The sequence below is a fragment of the Bombus huntii genome, chromosome 6, assembly GCF_024542735.1.
Source record: "Bombus huntii isolate Logan2020A chromosome 6, iyBomHunt1.1, whole genome shotgun sequence".
NCBI classification, from domain to species: Eukaryota; Metazoa; Arthropoda; class Insecta; order Hymenoptera; family Apidae; genus Bombus; species Bombus huntii.
Genome location: NC_066243.1, coordinates 1321679 through 1345910, shown reverse-complemented (window position 1 = coordinate 1345910; position 24232 = coordinate 1321679). Strand labels below are relative to the sequence as shown.

General features: G+C 35.8%; 2 protein-coding genes across 14 annotated transcripts in view; one reads left to right on the top strand and one right to left on the bottom strand.

Annotated features, from left to right (window-relative positions):
* Nucleotides 1-16989, bottom strand: part of LOC126866494 (FERM domain-containing protein 5) — a 61046-nt gene extending 44057 nt beyond the window's left edge. For 8 of the 9 annotated variants that reach the window (XM_050620109.1, XM_050620111.1, XM_050620118.1 and 5 more), the window contains exons 1-3: nt 16600-16989; nt 3914-4018; nt 932-974 (exon numbers count right to left, since the gene is read on the bottom strand). In XM_050620109.1, coding sequence (XP_050476066.1) covers nt 932-974; nt 3914-4018; nt 16600-16695 — 244 coding nt within the window. In that variant the 5' untranslated portion in view covers nt 16696-16989. Of the gene's footprint in view, nt 1-931; nt 975-3913; nt 4025-16599 lie in introns of those variants that run through there. The other variant, XM_050620115.1, reaches the window with a different exon arrangement.
* Nucleotides 16990-17641: 652 nt separating this feature from the next.
* Nucleotides 17642-24232, top strand: part of LOC126866499 (uncharacterized) — a 36094-nt gene continuing 29503 nt past the window's right edge. For 3 of the 5 annotated variants that reach the window (XM_050620138.1, XM_050620136.1, XM_050620137.1), the window contains exons 1-2: nt 17642-17798; nt 18574-18625. In XM_050620138.1, coding sequence (XP_050476095.1) covers nt 17729-17798; nt 18574-18625 — 122 coding nt within the window. In that variant the 5' untranslated portion in view covers nt 17642-17728. Of the gene's footprint in view, nt 17799-18130; nt 18413-18573; nt 18626-24232 lie in introns of those variants that run through there. The other 2 variants (XM_050620139.1, XM_050620140.1) reach the window with 2 other exon arrangements.

Here is a 24232-nt window from a genome sequence, read left to right as displayed (position 1 = left end):
ATATATTTCATTAACGGAACGCTTACTGGCATAAAATATTTTTTTTTATTATTATTGTTTATTAAAATTACAATCAATTCTCGCGTTGAGAATTTTCAGTAATGGCATAAAATATGAAAATTTTATACGGGACAGCCTTGGCAGGTTACTAGAAGAAGGCAACGTTATACGCCTATATAGAGAGTAAAAGTTGATATCGCGAAAAAAAATATTTGAGATATTTTAAAAGAGCCAAAAAGGATGAGCGAGCGAGCGAGCGAGAGGGAGAGAGAGAGAGAGAAAGAGAGAGAGAGAGAGAGAGAGAGACTATGGTAAATTATCAAATGAAATTTCTTACTTTCTTTCCTAAGACCAAATTCTTCTGTTTATTTGGGCGAATAGGAATAATACGGTACGTATTGGGTCACTAGAGTTTGAAAGTTTCATGTGACATCGACCCACGACGATCGACTACAGAAAGAAGAAAAAACACAGCAATCGAAACCTTGGCCACAGCTGTGCACTGTTATACACGATCGAATTTACGTGCTATCTCCTGCAGAAATTCTTATATGGAAACCTTGCAGAGTTTATTTCGCTCCGCTTAATTCATTTAATTCCTAAAATATGTATTCAGATCAGTCTACAGGAATCTATTTTTAATATCATTTCTCATTTTTTAATTTCTTCTCACGCGTGACTCTGATTACGTAGCTTCAATTGTTTCTCGAAATCAAATCGTGTTTGACAAATACCAGCCTTTTACGAATAAATTACGTGCAAAACATTTGGTCTAACGATATATCCTTCGCTAATATTTTTGCTATATTTTAACAGTGTGGAAAAATTATGGTACTAAAATATTAGGAATTTTTACAAGACACGCAATAAAACATTTAAGTAACAATCACCTTAAACATTCAAGCAATGCAATAGAGTTCCAAGTACTAACCTTTTACTTGCTTAATCGCTGTTTTTGCCAGATCTAACCAATGCTGAAACAGATTCATTTAATACGGTTAATTAAATATTATTTGTCACATCAGTCGTTTCATTTTAGTAATATTAAATACAAATCAAATATAATTCTACGATCTAACAAGTGATTAGCGGATTATTTTAATGAATAACCAATGAATTTTCAACGTCCAATTTTTGTTCGATTATTGGCAAATACGAACAACAAAATTGTTATTATTGTGTCACGTATTAGCAACTACATATACCTTTGTAAATACGTATTTTCTCGTATACGTAATTGACCGAAAATCAAGACTACTTGGCGATGAGTTATCGTACAGGACTCGATCGTATTTCATAAATACGAACTTGGCAAAAGACAGCGCGAGTGAAAGAGGTCCGAAAGAAGTCCGAAAGAGGTCGAGACTCGATGAGAAAACAACACAGCGGTCAGAGAATGTTGACGCAACGACGCAACTTCTTATCGACTAAAACGGTTACCGATGTGATTCCTGTGAGCCTTCTCTTACCAAAAACAATACCACAGGCGATATAATTTGCAGCATATTTGCTTATTTAGCGACATTCGCTTATTAACCTATTTTTCCCCTCTATTATACATTTATCCGCATATACGTTTAAACGTGATTTAAACTACGTCGTGTTTGGTCTGATTTTAATCAGAAAAATTTTACCAAAGTGCCAATGCAATTTTTATTAACAGAGATTTGAAATAACAAGATTTCACGCAGCCCTGCGACCCTCTCGAGCGTCCGAGGTACCAAAGTATCAGGTCACGGGGACAGGGACAAAATGTCCTCCAAAATTTATCTCGTATCGAGTTGTGGGTAAGGAAGAAAACAACCGCAACGTATTGTGATATTTCTATAATGCCAGAATACGTCGTAGCCATCTTCCTTGTAACCCATTGTAACCAATCGCGACACGAATTTCGCGCGTAACGACATATTTCTTTCCCTTGGTCAGACATTGGACAGCAATGTTTTTTTTTCTTAGATAAATCAGTTTCGCATCGCTATATGTTATAAACGGGAGTATAAATAACTTTTTCTATTTTTAAGACACAGAAAAATATTTGAAAGAAAAGTTGTTTGATTCCGAGAGAATTATTACGCGATGCGGAATATTTTCTTCTTGGATGGACGTGTTTACGAGTTTAGATGTATTTTTGAACATCTGCGATCGTAATCCTTCGATCAAAATGAATTCGAATCTCACGGTCGTTCAAGGTCGCTGAAAGTCACAAACGTAACGACGAGCGAAGAATAAAAATTGGTTCTGAATGTTTCTAAAGAAAGTGTATTCTCGGCTTTATCGTTCGATCGATGGCTGATTCACCTGGCCTCTATCACGTGCTTATCACGACTTTTGTCGTTGAACCGACTACCAATAATTCGTGAGGTATTTCAGATTTTTACACGAAACACCTGACTTTTTAGTTTCAAACATCTCACGAATCATCGAATTTTACATTCTCTCTCCCTCTCTTTCCCTCCACTAAAAAAAAATTAGTTATAAATATCACTGCGGTAATTTACGATTTATCGTATGCTGGATGCACGGCGCGCATTCATGTCGAACGAGTAAATCCTGTGATTGAAATGATTGGTAGAACGACGGTATAAAATCCACTTGTCTAAAAATAAGACTAAAATTACTTAGAATCGCATATAATACTCGTATGATGCGCACGTTATGTCAATTATACAGGGTGGTTGGTAACTGGTGAAAAGGGGGTGATTCTACGCGAAAAAAGAAGTCGAAGATATAGAATAACAATTTAAAAAAAATTTTTTTTTTAATTTTTCCATCAAGACAACGATCTACAGTGAGATTCGTTATAACGAGACGCGATAAAGTGCACGCGCACCGACCGAAAATTCAAAGTCGATTTTCTCGAAAACAAAGCCTCGAACGAAAAATTTTTATTCTATATTTTCGACTTCTTTTTTCGCGTAGAATCACCCCCTTTCCACTTGTACCACCAGTTACCAACCACCCTGTATAAGTAGGTCATCCGCGCAAGAAGATAAAAATACTGGTTTCTAATTTTTTGAATTATGACGCACTGTTCGAAAAATCCAGAGAAATAACTTTTTCAATCAAAATATTTCCCTATGGGATAGAAGAAGAGAAATCAAGTAGAAACTGCAAATCCTATTTAGGTGAATAACTACCCTAATATTTAAGAGGGTAAGGGGCTAAAATATTATCGAAATGCTTGTTCTAGGAAGCTCTTTCCATTCGCTTATCGCGAGTTTAATTTAGTTTAGGGACATTTCTATCTTGCTTATTCGACTATGTTTCTTTCAAGTTGAGCCGATAATTAGTTTTCCAGATAGAGTAGGTGGAAAATGTAAAAATTCCTATTAAAGCGTCAGCTCGTCCGGTTCCACGCACGGACAGTTTACGTCAGTCTGATAATTTGGAAGATCGTTGCCAGAGGTTTTGTAGACTGGTCGCGACGAATTTCAACTTGGATTTTCCAGATATTTTTCGGTATCGTAAATAGTATCGTAAATAATATCGTAGACATTCGCAGAGATCGATTTAAATGGGATACCAAATACGAATGTCGTGATAGTTTATACGAAGATAGAGTCCCTACCTGCCAAGACAATAACGCGTTTGCGTAAGAGTTTACGAGCTTTGTACAATAAAATTTTAACGATAAAATAAAATTTTAATTTTTTAACAAATTTTTCATACCAGTTACGCGCTACTAATGCACCAGGAATGCAATTTGCATGTTGAAATAAAAAAAGAAGTTTGAAAGTCTTGTGTTTGGAAAATAAAAAAGTTAAGATATTGTTGAAAGAGATGCGACATATTTTGCGCATTGATCAGACCATTGGTAACATAGATGTAATATCAAAGATAAGCTTTCGGGGCTGGCATTTGCAAAATTAAATCGAAAGAGAAGAATCTAGGAAAAAAACATGGTTGAGCTTACCCTTTGCCTACAATGATCCATGTAACGAAGCCCAAAATAATCCGTTTCCAGGATATTGAGTTGCTTGCATACATATTCGAGAATATACCTTCCTTTGTCCTGAGGCTGCAACAATAAGAAAAGAAAAGAGATTTCGACTAATTTGAATATGGAAGCATCTTACATACTATGTAACTGTTTTTTTTAAATCATGTGTGTATGTCATAAAACACATTGCGTGTATTCTATTTTCTTCCTTCTAATTGAAATTTCTCTAAATCCCACAATTATGTTAATTGTGATTTAAATACAAATTAATCGGAACGTAGAGCGGATAGAAAAATTAAAACAATATTGGCAACGTTACTGCGTCACAACATGTATAAGCAGCCGAAATATAACCTCGAATATTACGTATAACTTTACCTTATTTGAAACAATATTCTGTATTTCTATACGTACGCTAATGTATAATTAAATACAATTAAATATTATCAAAACTATTACAGTATAATGAACTAATAACCTGTCTATATAAAAGCTCGAATTTGCCAAATTTAACGCGAACGGTATTCTCCTGTTTCTAAGACGTGTGAAAGACGAAACCAACGTAAACACAAGAATGTCGCTTCGCGCCTTTCCTTCGCACGCTAAGTTTCACAAATTAAAGTTAGAATATCTGCAAAAGGATAATTTCCATCGTATAATGCCACCCCCCGCCTTCGAATCGAATAATTTTTGTAACAATAATTTTTTGATAATTTTAATTTCTCCTTTGATATTCTACAGTTTCTAGTTAAACGAAACTGTTTTGAATCTACTATCCCGAAGAAACGAACCGAAACATTCACGAAACATCGGAACAAAGCGTAACCGTACTACTCTATCTAGCGTACGTTGCAGGAAAGAAGACAAGCAAGGTCACTGCTTTCCGCCACGCGTTTTTATATCCTTTTGTTTGTATGTACAATATATCACACTTTCGACTAATACCTTTACGTTTGTGTTTATCTTTACGACTACGTCGACTCTATGTATTCCTTGCGCTTTAGATTAGCTTTAAGTTTAGTCTTCACTTAATATTAAAAATACTTACAATGTTTTTCGCGACATTTTTTTGAAATAATATTTTGACAAAAATCGGAACAGTTGTCAGAAATACCGAAAGCCATTACCAAAAGCATCTTTCTTCAAAAATCAAGTTTCTTTCACGTTATAATATCGATTAGTTTTTGGATAAGAACCAAAAAATCTTGAACCGATGATATTTCAATTCTAGCTTTAACCTACTTCGATTTCATCGCACAGAGCCAACAAATTTTTATACGATTTTTTCCATGCATCGTGTTTGGCGTATGTTCACTTTGTTCTTCCTCTAATCATTCCATCTGTAAACAAAAGCTTCCAAATGGGAAGTCGGTCAGTGCGGAATTATTCGGTAAAGTTTGGGTACATTTTTTCCAATATCTTGCCGTCAATGCTTCGCCGCACCTACTTCGCTCGTACGCGTAAGCTCAATGAACCATACGTTTAAAGTTTTGATTAACCAAGTAAACATTCTCGTTGGGTAGACGATTAATGGGATAAACTTGTCGTTACTAGCGATAACTAAATTTTCATTTCAGTAGTTTTCTTCTACGACGGTACAAATGGTATAAATAGGAAAGTATTTGTTGAAACTGACAACGTGAGTTCGTGCTCGCCATCTATATGCAGATGCATTAGTTACAAGAAAAAATAACTAGAAGATAGTTCTAGATACAATCGATAGATTTAATCGTTAGGTTTAAGATGTTCTTTTGTTTTTATCCCTAGTCTATGTAAGAACGTGCAATAAAGGTTTTTTTTTGGCTCAGAACGGTGTGATAGATTTATCCATAGAATATAATAATAGCTATTGTGATCCTACCTCTGAATAAAGACATAACAACAGTATTCGAATACTATTAGAAATGTATTACGTATATATATGTCGAGTTCTCATTGAGGTTAGGGGCGTGTAACGAATCTTCATTTGGATTAGTTATTGTTGTTATGCAATAGAGATTATATTTGCTGATACGAATACGATTATTACAGAATTTCACTAATGAGAATGATCCTAGGTTCAATAACGAACCCACGGTCAACGGGACAGCAAATGCGCTTTCTTCCAAAGTCTTCCATTCCATGCGCTGGTAGCAGCCAAATAAGTGCAAATACGCATGATACAAAAATACTTTGATAATTGGAAAATTAAATTCGTTCTATTCTAGAAAAAGACAATAGATAACGGAAATACCGAGAAATTATTGGCTACAAGGTGACATTCCATCGATAACAATATGCAGCCGTAATTTGAAAACGTTTCGAATAATGAAATTACACGCTCTGTTTCCCGATTGACGATCAGTGGATAAACGAACAACAACGACGTTTGTTTGCCAACGATGTAGCGAATTTGGCAGCTATGATTAAACAGTTTAATGCACGTACGTACAAACAACTCTGTTCTGAAAAATGGAATAATAGTAATAATCAACACAGTAGCAGTAATCGGAAATGTACTGCACGAGTAACGGAAGAATATATTATAACCTGTTAAGCAAAAACTTGTCTAATAAATAATCTATATGATAAATAAATATAACTAATAATAAATAATAAATAAATATCTAAATCAATATGGAATTATACAGAGTCAGTATGGATTAACCATTTGAACGCTTTAACGCGTTGGTCGCCGCGTCACCCATATCTATGTGACGGGTATACTTCCGTGGGGGCCCCGTCACAAAGTATGGGTGACGCTCTTCTCGTTCGAGTTAATTGAATATAGGATATTATATATAGAATATACAACATAAAAATATCAAAAACACATTATACCATACTTTTTATTAATTTATATTCTGGATAAAATATTACATTATGCTATATCGCGTGGTATTTGTTAAAACGTTCCAAACACATTTGGGCTGATTTTCGGCACTTCGAACGATAGTCGTAGACTTCGTTATCGCTACTCTCCTCGCTTCCAAATATATTTTCACGCTGTTTACGGAACATTTTGAGGATGAAAAAATCACCGATGTACGTCTCACGAATTTGCTTCTCGACTAAATGAAAGATCCGAGATATCTGCCATGAGATCCCTCGGAATACTCTAGCTGGAAAGCTCATCGCTTTCTCCATTTCAGAACTAAATAATCTTTTCTTTGCGATGAATCGAAGGCGATAAACAATGAATGCCCGCTTGTCGCTCTATTTACGTTCTGCGTACCGACGGTCGGATTTGGGCCCCCCAAGAAGCTTAGCCGAATCACGCTGGGCGACCAACGTGTTAATCGCAGTTTTGTGACCAAGTTTTTCAGGACAGAAAAAAAATAAAAAAAAAAAAAATACATTAAAAAAAAAGCTCCGCTCCCCAGAGGCTTAAACCCAAAAACTGCATCATACAACAAAAAATGTAAAGCGCCGACACATACAGTATGGCTACGTCGTACCGCCGCGTATCGGTACCTTTGCCTAACATACCATTACAAAAATTCATGTTTATTGTGAATAATGTACTTAAAATCTGTATTTTCTGGACTCAATAAACTCCTTTGTAAAACGTGTTAATCGCAGAAAAAGTTTTGCAGCTTTCGGTCGCTAATACGACAGCTTGTATCAATTTTGTCATATTTGCTCTCCCCTGTCTCTCGAAAAACTAGTACGATTTTTAATTATGTTTCGCGCCTCATTCTCGCATCTCCTTTTTACCGCCTAGACGTCGCGATCTTTAGAGCGAGCAAAAAGATTGCTGTCTTACGCGTTCGTCATTCCCTTTTGTTCATGTCCCTAGGTGTAGCACGTGCATAGAATGAGATTACGGGTTACAGTTTCAGCAAAGTTCTCGAACAAGGCGGTGCGAAAGCAGCGGAAACGGCTAGAAAGCGCAAAGGATAGCAGGCAAAACTGCAGAACTGAAAAGATGAAGAACGGAAGTAAGGGAAAGGGACGGGAGAAAGTTGATTTGTTGGAAGAAGCGGTGAACGGAGAAACACGTGGACTGGCAAAGAAGAGCGGAGCTCAGAGTGGAGCGAAAAATTGACCAGCCAGTGGTCGGAGGAACGCGAATAAGCCGAAGCGGGTATATTGGAATAGCAAACCGGGTTTAGTTTAGAAATTTCATTATAAATCTAAAGAGTTTACACGAGTGGTAAGACGCACAAAGGTTTCACTAACGCGTTTCCACCGATGGTAACACGAAATGGCGAGCTAAACTAGAAGACAGTGGCGAATATTAAATAAGATGAAAGAAAACTGTTGTCCTCGAAAAAAGAAAAAATGACGATCCGAATAAGGCGAGGTTCGAAGATCCCTGACATCTCGATCCACTGCTCGCTTACCCCTTCCCGTGCCATTTAGTTCGACGAAACTCGGGCCCAATCGGTAGACATCGACGCGCGCTAAACAGACCGGATTGATGCAAAAAAACAGTCCGCGAGCTCGGCTTGTTATGTTTACGTTTGGCTCAAGTTTCTGGTCGCGAGTCAGACTCGCCGATATTAATGTTTGGGCCAAAATCTTCATCGCGAGTCTGACTCGCGATATTCATGTTTGGGCTAAAATCTTACGTTAAAGTAAGGGAAGGAATTAATGTCGTTAAGTTAAGCAGGAATTATTGGCTACGTGTAAGAATTTTTAGACGCGATCGAGTGCCGAGATTAAGGGCATTTTGAGTGAAAATGCGAGTAAGAGGAGACAACTGCGTGGCAAATGTCCAACGATCAGCCTCGACGCCCTTGGACTCCTTACCTAATTAATCTATCGATGTTCGAGGAAGAAAGCACAGATGAAACAATGTCGCTGACAGATGCGGCAAAATTGGTGGTAGAAATTATGCTACGTATAGTTGGACCGAGACGAGGAAGGCGTTCATTGTAGCAGGATTATCGGGAGAGTTTGAAGGTTTCGCGTTTTCTATTCCTGTCACCAAACAGCAATAGATGAATCTTTCTTCGGTTCGGATTTTCAGACGAAAATAAACGAAACGGAGACGACTGAAAGAATGACGGAGAAGATCGAGAAACCGAATTAGTTGAATTCTAAATATCGTTTACTCCAGGAGTGTGTAAAGGAAAAATCAAGCAGACCCATCGAATGTTTCCGGATCGCATTTTCCTCAGGCCCACGCGTCAAATTCACCCACCCATCCTACAGGCTGAGGATCAGACAAAGTTCAGACAGCATACTACGAGCAAACTTCGCGTTCAAAGACTATTCAAACGAGTGGAAAGAGATGACTGCAGGATAATTTGGATTAAATTGTATTACTGGCTATGCGATTAACTTTCGCCAGACACTGAGACAAGATGAACCTAAGTTCAATGGCACGACAGAAACAATATAAAGGAGCAGTTATGGGATTCTTGATATGTAGCAGCAGGCTCACGAATGAAAGAACAGGAGGAACGAAAACGATAGGTGGTAACTGTAAAAGTAAAAATCTTGAACTTGGAAACTCATCAACAAGTCCTTGGCAATTAATAGCGAAAAAATGAACACGTAACGCACAAGGCACCTATAGGATGAAATAGAACAAACACCGCGATTAATTGGGTAAATATACAAAATTAACGATCGGTTAGGCAGAAGACCCGCCATACTCGCTATACTCAAACTTCGATTCTACAAATACACGAAAGATATAACGATATAACGATAATAATAAAATATAGTAACGAAAACACACGAATAGCTGTATATGACATTTTTGACATAATTTAACGCGTACATTCATCCCTCGTACGTATGGACGTACACGTTCACCAACCATCCTGCATAGAGCAAAAGTAGCAGTATCGTACCGTTAGCAATATCCGCCACAGACATCACACGTCACAGCCTTGCGTATACAACTTACAACTACTAGATTTATCGCACATCCGCTCACGCATATAAAATTATAAGTACGACAATGGCAAGAAAATTATTGTAGCGACAAGTAGGCATAAATTTGGCGTGTCTCGTTCATGCCGATTGAAGCTAGAAATAAAATCCTCTGCACAGAAAATTGTAGTCGTAACAGTAACGATTCGATTACATAGAGCGATTTGGTTTCGATTATGTATCGCACTCTAAGACGGTTTCGCGAATGAATTTTCCACGAAGATAAATAACGAGAGAGTGACAATAAAATAACAAATACATATCACGTAAAACATAGCTCCCCTTGTGAACTTATCCTCCTGCAAGTTCGAATATTGTACGTAGAGAGCAGAGAACGTTTACTTAAAAAGACAAAGTCGACTGTATCGAGCGAAGAAGCATCGGGCGATTCTGGCTACGGGCAACCACTTTGGCTTCGAGTACCACTGTTGGCGTCGGCGTCGGCATCTCGCCGCCCGCCCCTGGCACAATTTTCCTTTCTGCCTGGACGCTTACTTACAATTACTCCTGAAATTCAATAACGAACAACGAATAAAGATACGAATTTATTCGTGACTAACGACTAATCTTTCGTCGAATAAACCTTGCCACGTTATTCGTTGTTGGAATAAAACTCTGGTTGCTGGATGCGAAACAGAAAAAAGGCATCGGTCGTTTCCACTCGTCCAAGAAATTTAGGAAACATACCGCATCTTTGCTTGGAAAGCGACACAACTTGAAAAAGTATATTTTCCGAAAGAAACGAAAAACTGCTTCTAAACGCAAATCGAATTTACGAATCAATTTATTATTCCATATATTATATATTATAATACAGGGTGGTTGGTAACTGGTGGTACAAGCGCAAAGAGGGCGATTCTACGCGAAAAAAGAAGTCGAAAATATAGAATAAAAATTTTTCGTTCCAGGCTTTGTTTTCGAGAAAATCGACTTTGAATTTTGGCTCGGTACGCGTGCACTTTATCGCGTCTCGTTATAACGGATCTCACTGTGGATCGTTGTCTCGATGGAAAAATTAAAAAGAAATTTTTATTCTATATTTTCGACTTCTTTTTTCGCCTAGAATCACCCCCTTTCCGCTTGTACCACCAGTTACCAACCACCCTGTATATGGACAAGAGGAACAACGCTCGTGATACAGGCGTCTTTTCTTTCGCTTTAAGTTGCTGGACCTTAACCTTGGAGGACCACCCTTCTTCTAGTTAGGACTACTTTCTATTGGTCAAATTAAGAAGATTACCATAATTGGTCGAGTAACGTCTTTGTAACGTTTTCACAGCGATAATTGCGAAAATCGCGTTTCCTCAGCTGTGTCGCTTTCCTCGCAACGGTGCGATATCTTGCAGCAATCGCGGAGGAGAAAAATATAACGACACGTTGGATACCATCGCGTATTTGATATATTCAGGACGACGAACAGGCAAACAAGGCAACAAAACTAACAATTGGAAGCTAACACCAGGGAACGTAACAAAGTTATTCGCTATGTCACGTACAATGCAAAAAATTATTTAAATACTTTCGTAAAAAAGCATTCTATAGAAATATATTCCCCAAACACGATTAATCGAACAGCCCAGTGGTCGATTAGCGGAATTAGGATCGGCCACGCAGCACTCACTCGTTTATATCTACCGACCAACCATGAGTCTCCTAGCTGCGAACAATGCAAAGTATCGTTCTCTGTCAAAAATATTACACCGCGGTAGAAAAGCTACGACCACGAGAGAGAAACCACTAAACTGTCTAATGATACAACCGAGTTGGTGCATTCTAGCCAGAATCTGTCGGATTTTCTTCGATTCGCGACATCTACAAATTGTGTCTGAAATTACAGACCGTTAGCCGCGCTGCGTTGCTAGCGAAGCTCCGCTGTTGAAATAAATAAATAAAAATAAATCACATTTGCACGTGAAATCAGATTCAAGAGTCGAATATCCCAATGCTTGAGGCTATAGAACGATAAAACAAGGCTTTACCAAACGATCGTTACCGCTGAAGCGTATGCGATAGTTACCAGTGACGTCGGTCGAGTGTGACATACCAATTTTCATGAAACTTTACCAACACACAATATATAGCACACAATAATAGAGAAAAATGTTCCAATCGCCTGCAGTTATTACTAGGGGTAGAGAAATGCTGTAAACGAACAGTAAATGAATAAACTAAAAATACGGATGAGTCAAAACGTACACGATACGATGAATACAATGATAGCACGGAGTGAGTGTAGGCCGGTTGGTTTATACGGCGTCCAAATCCAAATCCAATCGCGAGAAAGAAAAATCTAACGAGCCCACGATAATCGTCACCGATCAAGTCACTGTTCTCTTCGATGGTTAGAACGGGTTTCCACTACATTTCCATAGCCTACCGTTTACCTATTACCCTTCCTTCAGATAAACGAAGAGAGTTCGAAAAAGCAAGTTTAATACCTTTACGTTTTATACTGTGTCGTACGTTTAACGAAGAATTCAGTGGAGATTTACGAGAAATCGCCGTAAGTATGCCTGCGAAAGCAGAAACTTGGAATTTCTCAGATTTAAAAGCATCTTTACATATTTCTTTTTCTATCGTGTAATATTATCGTTACCTTTAATAAGATCCATATAACACGTATGAAACATAAATAATTAACATTTTTATATGTTAATTACATATCACGTGTACGACAATCTGAAACATTTGCTGAATTACGAGAGCAAGAGAAATATTTCAAATCAACGTCTGGTCTAAAAGATCTGCCATATTGAAAACAAAATAACGGTGGGTAGCATCGCTTACAAAGAGTTAGTCGTATAATACATCCATAAGTGACCTTCACACGCAAAACAGTTGCTCGCACTAATATTCCCACCATTATCCTCGTATTTGTGGCTTCGTATTAGAAGGGACGATTTAGGTATCGTGTTACTTGTTCTACGAATATACGAACGACCTGTCGTACCTTGAGAGTGCAAAATAATTCCTTTCTAATAATATGTATTATAAATTATCTTATTTTCTTACGTTTTACAATGAAATTTCATAGAAATTCTAAGAAACAATTGCAATTGCGAAATATATTATATTTCGTATAGTTATTTAATATAATTAGCGCGAAAAGAAAGAGACATCGACATTTTCATAATACGCCGAGAAATGCGTAAGGCGTAACGAAATGGCAACACTGTAATACTATAATACCATAGTTCTGATAAAAGACAACTTGCAATTTCTATCATACGGCAACGAGTAAAATTTATCGTGAAATTGCACAAATATTAGTATTAATCGTGACAAATATCGTTAGAAGATATAAAGGAAAAGAACGCGTCGAGTTTAAGACACAAAGAAAATAAAAGATCTATTCCTAGCGAGAAATTGTTTACGTATTTTCAATATGTACATTTACAGTAAATAATTGTACAGTAATAATTCTCGTAGAATAAGCAACACGATATTTATAAATAATATCTGAATAAAGCTGTTTTAGTCGGGTGCATCTGTTCGGCATGTTTCCTTTGACGAATTTCATCTTGTAAGAGTTACAAGTGAATTAAACGAATTGCTTAAAAATTACAAATTTTTCTCGAATCGTGTAACCTTAGCTATCGGATATAAAAAGTCCGGGCAGATATACGACGAAATGTGCTAACCGGGGGGCAGAGTCAAGTGCACGGATATCTAATAATTTCCGAAACCAATTTTGGCCATATTTGCTTCCTTCCCTCCTGCTTCCATCCTATATGCTTTTTTATACGAAATCTCTCTCGAAAACTAAGTGCGATATGGAAAAATATGTTATACGTTATATGTTAATACGACGTCAACTAATATCTCGCTAGTTTGGAAACGCGCTGGACCGAATGTCAGCTAGAAAAATATGTACACAGGAGGTTTCAAAGGCATCGCAAGATCAAATATACAAGATTATAGCACGTCTACCTCGGTATCGAGCAAACCGTTGGTCCGAAACATTTTTTCATATCGTTCGTGTTTTTCGAGATACTTCAGTGGCCCGAGACAGACTAAACACGCTGTATATCAAGAAGCTCGGCTATTAAATAATATTTTATATTATTGTATATAATATTAATTATTATATTACCATATTAATTACTATACTATATTATATTAATTATTATATTATTATATTATATTACCATACTAATTAATATACTATATTATATTAATTATTATATTACTATATTATATATAATATATATTATTATAATATTATTATATATAATTATATGAATAATATTTTATTAAATAGTTTACGATTATTGCTTGAAATAACGTTAGCGGTCCTTGTGTCAGTTTAGAAGAACCAACTTCATCTCATGTACAATTTAGAAGTTGAGCAGCCCGAAAACAAACAGTTTGCAAAATGATGAAGATGTTATTTCTGCGTGTCACGATGTTTCATTAGCAGAGCTGTAGCAATGATAAACAGGAAGATCATAGCAGATCGTTTCGATTTAATTACATCCTGTCAGATATAAGCAAGTGGCCGGATACTTTTCAATGATGCTGTATTTCTGCCACTAATGATAAATAATTATATCTTGCGATTTTTATAGAAGAGAAAACACAACGTTGTCGAATTGTTCAACAAGGCTGTGTCACAACTTTATCGACTATATTGTTGATATAAATATATATACGATGAGTCTCTTCATCAAAAGTATATATATACACATGTATACACTCTTTAAACATAATAAATCGTAATAAGAATGTTAGCTCCGTGAATGAAGAAAAAAGAAGAAAACAAAGATATAGAATAGAGCGTTACAAATATTACATACACCTGTTATATACAGATATAACAGATATGAAATCACAAAAATAATAGCCTCAACGTCGAAGTAATATCTTGTAGATACTACGTAAGCGTCAATAACGTGCTGTCTCCTTGTAGTTGGAAAAATTAAACGTTACGTCGATGTAATTCTGTTCCAATATCTTTTCCAGTTAAACAGTGTAATTTATTTAATTGCTTCTTTAGGAATACATGCTAATAATAATTGCATCGATATACAAGTAGAATAATCTTCTGATAAGTGCGTTTTCAGTTTCTTTGATAAGCTTGTAACAAAAAACTCGACGGATGTACGTAGACTTTCGTGATTGACCATATAAATTGTAATATATAGAAGGTACGTCGTACTTACATTATGTGAAACATAATAAATAACAAAAATGTGTTTGCCGAATGCTCGTCTAACAAATACACAAGCGCGAAAATACAGACGTCTAAACAACTCGTATTACTCGCTATATCTATAATTAAATATTAAATATAACGTAGTAATGATAAAAAAATAAGTTAATTAAGTTACAAAGTGTTTGAAACACTACATACGTAGAATACATTTGCAAACAAATATACTCAGTGTTAGTGTTGATCAAATGTAATCAGGTACATATAAATTAATATATGTACATATTTAATTCTATTCGTAGTATTTAGACTATATTACTTTCAAATATATATACATCGTGTATAAAAGGTGAAAAAAAGATAAAAGAATCTTAAAAACAATATAAAATGTTAAATTTGTAAGTGTAAGTTATAAGCACGGTAATTTAATTTTTAAGTTAATTTTCTTATAGTATATTCTTTTTTCAATATTTGATGAAAGTAACATTTTGTCTTTAATCTATAGTGGAATTAAAAATACATAAAGTTAACATATATATACACATATGTATGTGCATATGCGTACAATGAATGTACAGCGTACCTTATTCACACACTTATCATTCTTCTATATTTGTTAATAAGTTGTTGGAAATTATCAAAAGATTAAAAGTGTTTCGGACAACATCTATTTGAAATATACATACAACTTCCCTGAATGACCGTCTCATACGCATACATTCTTTCTTATTACTCATAATGTAAAATAATAAAGCAAAAATGAAAAAATGCAGTGGCAGTTGATATCAAAGTGTCTAATGCCAAAAATATACGTATGTAGTTATTAAAGTAGTATTCTATAATATTGTAACGTTCTTGTCGATACGCGTGCACGTGGTCTTGCGGCCCAAGAAAACCATCGATACTATTGTATACGTGTGTACCTAATACATACATACGCACATATACAAGTTACCTACACGGTAGACAGTACGAGTGAAATATCAATGTAAATACGTTTCGTAATTCGAGTCGGTTGTCACTCGGCAATATACCGTAACCGTACCGAAACTACATTCAGTTTACTGAAAAATTACATAATATAATGAAATCTTGGATTTAAAATATTATAACCGACAAGATCGAAAATGTCATCGCTCCGCAATAAAGAATCTTTTAACAGCAAGATATGACATCTTTATCTAATTATACTACTATACTGCTATGTTTTTAGTAAATGACTATATAGGATACAAAAGACATTGTTGATCTTATAAAGCACAAGTACGAGTTTATAAAGCACAAGTACGAAACCGCTAAATCTCTCGCATAATTAAAAAATTGTTTTACATCGAGTTAGCTCGTCAAGTCGTGATTAACAGGAAAAAGAATTTTTGAATGAACAAACGGTTGTAGCGGTCATTTTCTGGGATCGATCGAAATGCTTGTTTCGCTGGAATCGAGACACTGGCCTCTATGGAAAATCTTTTCGACTCTTTACATACGTATATTTTAGGCGTTCTCAAGCCGGTAAAAACTCTCGGCTTGTTTGAAGCTGAACGATCGTTACCGGCAACAAGGAAGAAAAGGGGTAAAAGCGTGTATACAAGCACCGTCAATAGTTGACTAATGTATGGTGACTAGTTAACCAGTATCTCACCTGAAAGTCGCAGTGGATAATTTCGGCGTCGTCTAGAAGTCGAATAGTGGCGCGATGCACCACCGTAACGTCACTTTTACTACCAAATTTCAACATTTCTGCCCTCAAGTCGCCACCCGAATTATCCCCCCGACCCTCATCGTCTCCTGCCCCACAGCACCACACACTGCCAGCTAATTACTTTCGATTCACGTTATTCTTGCCGTAAATGGTTATAACTGTCGCTGACACGCGACTTTTCAGTAATTTTTTCGTCAAGTCGATATAACGCACGATGACACTACTCAACGAACGACACATAATCGTAGTAGAATAGCAAACTTTCTGTCAACCGGTCCCGTCTTCTGACCTACTGTTGCAATGATGCCATGTTTTCAACTCACGTAACAAACCCAATGTTGCCGTTCGGAAATACACCAATTGCGTAATACGATTGGTCCATAGCTAGACTATGGCGGGAATTTAAAACGTCAAATCACGAATAACCGGCGTTTGCGTTCTTTTAACTACGTTTATAAATAGAACAAATTATCCAACTCGTGTTAACGAATATACTATTCTTTTTTGTTTGCATTTAATCTTTGAATAAAATAAAATATAGCTTATCTTTGTCGATGAACCTGTTCCATCATTATTAAAAATGGTTAATAGTTGTTAATTGGACATTACATATAGTTAATAGTCCTGTTAACTAGTGCGTAATGTACGTCTTATTCTAATAAAACTCGTAAATAGTAAAAAATATTAACTGTTGGTGTGAACCATTCGCACTTAATGCGGTACTGATTTTTGTGAGGAAAAGAAGAGAAAATAAGTGCATTTAGTGACATTTAAGATATTCGATATCTGTATAGCATTAACTATAAAACAATTTCATTTCTACCAGAATATACCAACATTGAGTAAAACAATTCATTTTTTCCATAATCGTGTTCTGATTGTCGAATATCGTTCTTATCGAAACGTTGCTTGTGTATAAAGTTACAGTGGCTGCCCGTAGAGGGCACTAAAGGATGAATGACTTGTGTATTAAAGTAGTAAATCGAAATATGGTGGGGGTAAACTAGGGGCATTGAACAAAGGTTGACTGCGTTGGTCGAGGATTCGGCGGCGCATTCACGACTTAAACATGGCAGCGGCTACCAGCGTTGTCGTACTCGACAGAGGCAACAATACCACCTGCACGATCAATTTACACGGTGTGTGCGCGCGTGCAGATTGCTACAAATCATTAGATTTACGAGTTGACTATCGAGTTGTATTAAAATCTTCTTGACATAACGTGTAACAATACAAGCATATACGACACACATACCGACATACACACACGATACGCGCGACCCACACACACGACACACATACACAACACACGCACACACGACACATACACACACTTGTCGAATCATCTTTACGCCGAAAGGCAATATTCCACATCATCATGAGGTGTTGCTAAAAAAATTTCGACAGAAACTGATCGCGTAGGAACACAGTTTGAAAGAACGTGCCGTAAGATATATTGGCAATGTAACGCTCCCAGATCTGTGTCGTATTCTTATATTTTGTTCAAGAGGAAGACAAAGTGTGTGCGCGCCTTTACTCCAGCCTAACCTCCAGTTTTTGTGCTGTTTTCATACGTGTATCGTGTATCCACTAATTTATACATGTCTACGTTGTTATTAAACGTTTGCAGACCAATTACAAGTTTAACGTGCCATTGCAATCAATTTTGCCGTGTATTTTCATACATTAAATGCATTTCGACATTTCTTTTAAAGTGGCCGTTTATTCGCGGCATCGTCATTGTAAACACACCGTACGTTTTCCTCAAATTTTTGAATATGAATGACATTTAGCTAAATGACAAACGTACACTTCAATTCTATTCGAACTAACAGTAGAAAGTTTATTATTTTCGTGAACGACAGCAAAGAAGATGTTAAATTAAGATTTTGATCGAAATTTTTCATTTTGCAGGAGCTACTGTGGTATCCTGGAGAGTAAATAATCAAGAACAACTGTTTGTCAGGTAAGATCATCGTTTCTGTGTACTATTTATGTCAATAGAAGTAGCTTGCTGTTACGATTAATTACACGTACAATGGAACGCGCGAGCGACCTTACCGTATTTATATAGTTAATAAAATGTAAATTCACATATCTACAAACGATTACTCATTCTCTTTTATGCATATATTTCCATAGGACATTTGTCCTATCAGACTTGTTTTGCAACAAATGACAATATTCATTGTTCTTTCGATAAGTTTACGTCGATACTATATATAATGGATATCTAACGTCCTTTTGACGTTACAGTTTATGTAATGAAAATTGAATAATTTTTAATGCAAAATGTTGATTACAAGTGAATTACAAGTATAACAATAATTTATAATTTATCTGATTAAAGAGATGTATAAAGTTATTGGGTAGTACCAGATATTCTTTTTTAAAAAATTCAGAATTTTACGTACATATCATCGAGGAACATTGAATTTTATTATAGATGTTACAGAGAATTATGATACGTTAATATAGTGACTCGTTTTGGCACCGTTAAATTTCCCATAGATGCATAAAAATCGACACTCTACATATTAGACAAGACAAACACATACATCTTATGAAACACAAATATTATAAAAATATTAACGTTCTTGGCGGAAGAGCAGATGTAGCGTGGTATTTTTTTCTCTAATTAAAGACAACAGTAACCTTTTTTAAATTTAATCAACCTTTGAAACGAATCTGTCTCGAAACTTTCCTTTCTCTGACTATTTAGAAGAATTTTATAGGTTAACTTTATAAATCTTCCCAATAATAGGGTTGGGTTGTGTCAAAATTGAACAACTGATACAAGGGCGAATAAAAGAAAGATTAAAATTGATACATTACGGATCTTTTGTAACTTTTGCATTAAAAAGCGTAGTTTTATTCTTCTTATTTTATGAACTTATAACATATATAATATGTAATATAAGCTATATGTAAAGTATACGTTCCATTTTATGTAAAATCTTTAAGAAAGCTTAGATCCGCAAAATGCTAGCAAAATATCGACGTTTCTTCTACAGTGCTTATTAAAATCACTTAATTTTTAATATTTTTAATATTTTCGATGACTAATATATTATATTAATATTTCGACAATTTTTAATATTTTCCGTTTATTATATAATATATACGTGTATATAATACGTACAAAAGTGTATATCGTAATAATTTTTAAACATTTTAAAGTAAAACGGAATGAAAACGTTACGTGACGGAACAAAGTGTGTAGAAACTTGTAAAGTTGCAAATTAATTTGACGAGGTTCGTCGATATTATGAATACGCTGTATATCGTCAAGTTGGCGAAAATACCGTGCAGCTTTTAGCTCGTCTAAACAGGACAATCCTTGTCAAAGCGATGATTATTGGGAAAAATGATGTAACTAGACGTCAGAAAAATCTACAAAGTATGATTCATTGGGTTCTTAAAACCCACTTACTTGCGACGGACAGGCATGGCGATAGAAACTATATCGTTTAAAAAGAAATAGATTGTAACCGTTTCTTAGTTTGTTAAAAATACTGAGAAAATATATTGTTTCGACGGAGGAAGATAAAATATTAACGTTAATGTTCTTGCGACATTCATTTTATACGTGCTATGAAAAGCTTAGGAAACTTATTTATGGAAAACACAGAAAATTAAACCGTTTTGTCCAACTAAATTGTAATAGACGAGAAGCAGATAACATACATGTGTTTGTGGGTAGAGTCATCGTATTAGGCAAGACACGCGTTGCAATAGAACGGACAAGTATTTTTAGTTAATCAAAGGCGCGTGACAAATTTCGTTCGTCTATGTATATGCATCGTTACCGTATAACCTTTCAATGCGCACACCAGTTACACGAGTAAGGTTTTAACGAGTGGGAGAAATATTATCGAAGGAAAATAGCGCGAGTATAGTAGAAACGACAGCATGCAAGACATGCGTGCACACCTGCTGTGAAAGAGCCGCTTAAAAGCGCGGTGCCCGTGACGATCGCTTTAAAAGCAGCAGTCCGAGAGCAGACGATGAAAAAACTGACGAAGCGAAGGCAAGGGCGCTCTGGACCAGTAGGTATATACCTTTTACACGAAGTTCAGGGCCCCTCGCCAGTTGCTAGTCATCGGTTCTTCCGACTTTAAAGGTGCTGTCAGGACCGCTTGTTTCTGTCCCTTTCTCCTATTCTTAAATACCAATCAATCGCCCTTCAAATATGCGTCGAAGGAACACGCAACAGAAAATAAATAAAGATAAAATCATCAAAATCATATTGGTCAAATTAGTTCGTAAATTTTACAAGTGCATAAACGATATAATTTGCTTACGTTTCGGTTGAAATTCAAAAAGAGGTGCATCAGTTTGTAATACTGGAATATGGTGAAAATTTCTAAGGACAGATGCTACAAATATTTGATTTGGCGTTCTTATGTTTATTTAGCCAAGGGATGTATACATACGTATAGGCAAAAAGTCAAAATTCTAAATGACAGCGAAAACTTCCATTACAAAGAGAGCCGACAAGCACGCTAGTAATTTACTCCAATTCCCGTGGAAACAGCTATAAAAGTTACATCGGTATGTCCGGTTTGATACGAATCTCTTTGTACGAGACGCGTCTAAGAAATACGTTCTTGTATAGTCGTAACATTCACGTATCTCCTCGTGTCTTTACATGTACATGTTCTTCAACTATCTACAAATACTCTGTTTATTATAGGTATTATAATTTTATTATTATTATTATCGTGTTAGCATTATTATTCTATTTGAAATTTTTTAATATTTTTCACTGTTGTTTGTACGAATATCCTTAAGTAAAGTCATTTATATATATATATATATATATATATATATATATATATATATATATATATATATACCGATTTAAGGTAGATTTTCTTTTATCGTTATCGATAAATAGACTAAATTTTGATACTATTAGTTTGATAAGTTAAAAAATCGTCATTAACGAGTGTAACGATTAAGTACGAAAATTTCTAATTCAATTTGAATATAAACGTCTATATAAATGCCAAATGTAATATCATTTCAATTATAGATGTATACAATTAATTATAACCTATAACATTTTTCTGTTGTAATCGACGATATACAGTATATTTTTTATTTTACGTAAGTATTCCTGGTAATTTGTAATTTGAATAGGAACTGAAGTATGGTTATGCCACAGTATCATCGTTTTGCTACGAGACAGAAAAACATAACCTATATTATATGGCCGTATACCGGAACCTTCCGTATCCGAATTAACGCGTAACTGTTAGGATAATACAATACCCGTTTCTTTTTATTATTATTACTCTCTCTCTATATATATATGTATATATTTGAAAATTCATAATACAAGAACAATTACAAAGAAAACGATAGAACGTAAACGTAATATTTTTCAAATTATCTATGGGTTCTACATTTTGTTTATAGCTAAATTAAAATTTTGTCGGTACATCGAACAAAGTAGAATCATATTCTGTCTTGTGTCTCGAACCATCTAATCATAAGTCCTCTCGCTGACGCCATAAACATCTTAAAATACAAAGGCATTTCATCGTCACTTTCATCGTAATCTTCTCTTTTTTACCACAAAGACTTAAAACGTCGATGATAATATGTATTCAGGAGATTACAAGCAAATGAGATGTTTTCTTTTTCTTATTAAGCTTATGAAATCTCAATTAAGGTTTATTCGTTACATCCGTTACATATCGTTGTACGAACAACAGGCACGTCAAAACAGCACTGTATTCCTCTATACTTTTCAACTTGAAATCCGTTTAACTGTTAAGCGTTTTGTTCCGAAAGAAGCTGTGATGTCTTCCCCGATTCGTAGACTATCGCGGAGATTCGGCTGAGTTTCTAGACCGTTTAGCAATATTCTGTTAAATCTCGCGATTTATTAACTATATTTCACCGTTTGTATTCCGAGATCGTAGTGGAATACCACAGTTCGCCACATACTATAGTATATATGCGATAATTCTTAAAGGCCCCGGTTCACATCGAAACACGTTGCGACGCACGGATCGTCGACACGTCGGTTTCTCACGATGCATATTACGAGCATAGATCCGTATCGGTGAATCCATATCGAAACCAATCGGGAATTCTCCTCAATTTTGTATTTTTTATGATCAACGTGGTCGCTGATATAAATTAACGACAATAACGTTATAGTTGGAAAGTAATGAAACTGTCGTTTCAACGTTCGTATCGTATCACGAATTGACACAAATTTCACGAAAGTAGAGTACATCGCAGCGCGTTTCAAGGGTGTAGAGCGAGATTTAACGTTTCAGACTTTGTATTCATTTCAAAGTAAATGGCGCAAGTATCAACTCTCGTCCACTTGCGAGAAATCCTCTCGCAACTCGCGATAGCTTTATCTCTCAACCTTTACTCGCTTACCTTTAGCCTGAAATCTTTCTAATATATATATATACTCGATATCTATATTCTGTATCTATATTCGAGCTAATGTCGTATTCCACGGTTGTTCCACGGCGGTCCGGCTTAAAAAACAAGATATGAAAACAAATGAGATGAAGGGAACGGAATTATCCAAAGAGATCGATATGTCTCGGTGAAATGTCTATTGCTCTTTGCGCTCGCTTTCATAATATTTATACGTCATCGAAAAATTCCGTAAAACTCGCCATAATTTATATCGTCAATGGGGCCAAGTTCGATATAATCTCCAATATAATTAATAAATATTAATAAGTCCGAGTCAAAGACGATACTTGAGGTTTACCTCATAGAATTTACATGCTACTCGTAAGATACAATGGCTGGTTCATCGAACTAGCCAAGTATCACGTCTTTACTCTCTAAGCTAGTTCCGAATGCTTATCGCGAATTTCTACCCGCGGAAATCTACTTATAAGCACTTCGATGCTCGGACGAATCGAATCCCTTAGAAGTATCAAATGACGAGAAACGAAAAGGCGTTGTCACTTTGTTGAATTCTTCTAACAAACTTGGACAAATTGAACAGAACTGTAGACTCGCGATCGAACAGCGTCCAAAGGAATTTTATATTGATATTCGCGATTGCATCTATGTAGGACCGGGAAGAATGATTTTAAGCGGATTAAAGTTTCCATTCCATTCGGCAGTATCTTTTTTATTTTCGAAAGTAGCTACTCGTAAAGCTTTCGAATCTGTCGCGTTTAGATTTCAGTCAGTTGTTCGCTTCAAAGTACGTAATATACGAAATATTTATGGAGGCTTCGGATCTAGTTAATGAACGTATCAACCTGCTTGCCACGTACTTGGCGCCATTGATAGTTACAACAACGTAAACGTGCCTTTGCGTTGTCGCGATTAACTTTGCTGCGTTCCACGCTGTTGCAAGCTTTCGGAATATTATTATAGAGGGAGTTCGAGATGGTCGGGAGGACCAGAGTTGCCAGACGTCTCCTTTAAATCGTATCCTCGTTGCCACTGTCACTGCCGTATAGCGATACGATCTTATTTATATATGCGACTTTTCCGCCAATACGCCAGCTTATCTTTATGATTGTTTCGAAAGTGGCAGCGGGAATAGGGGTAAACGACAATTGATCGACACCAA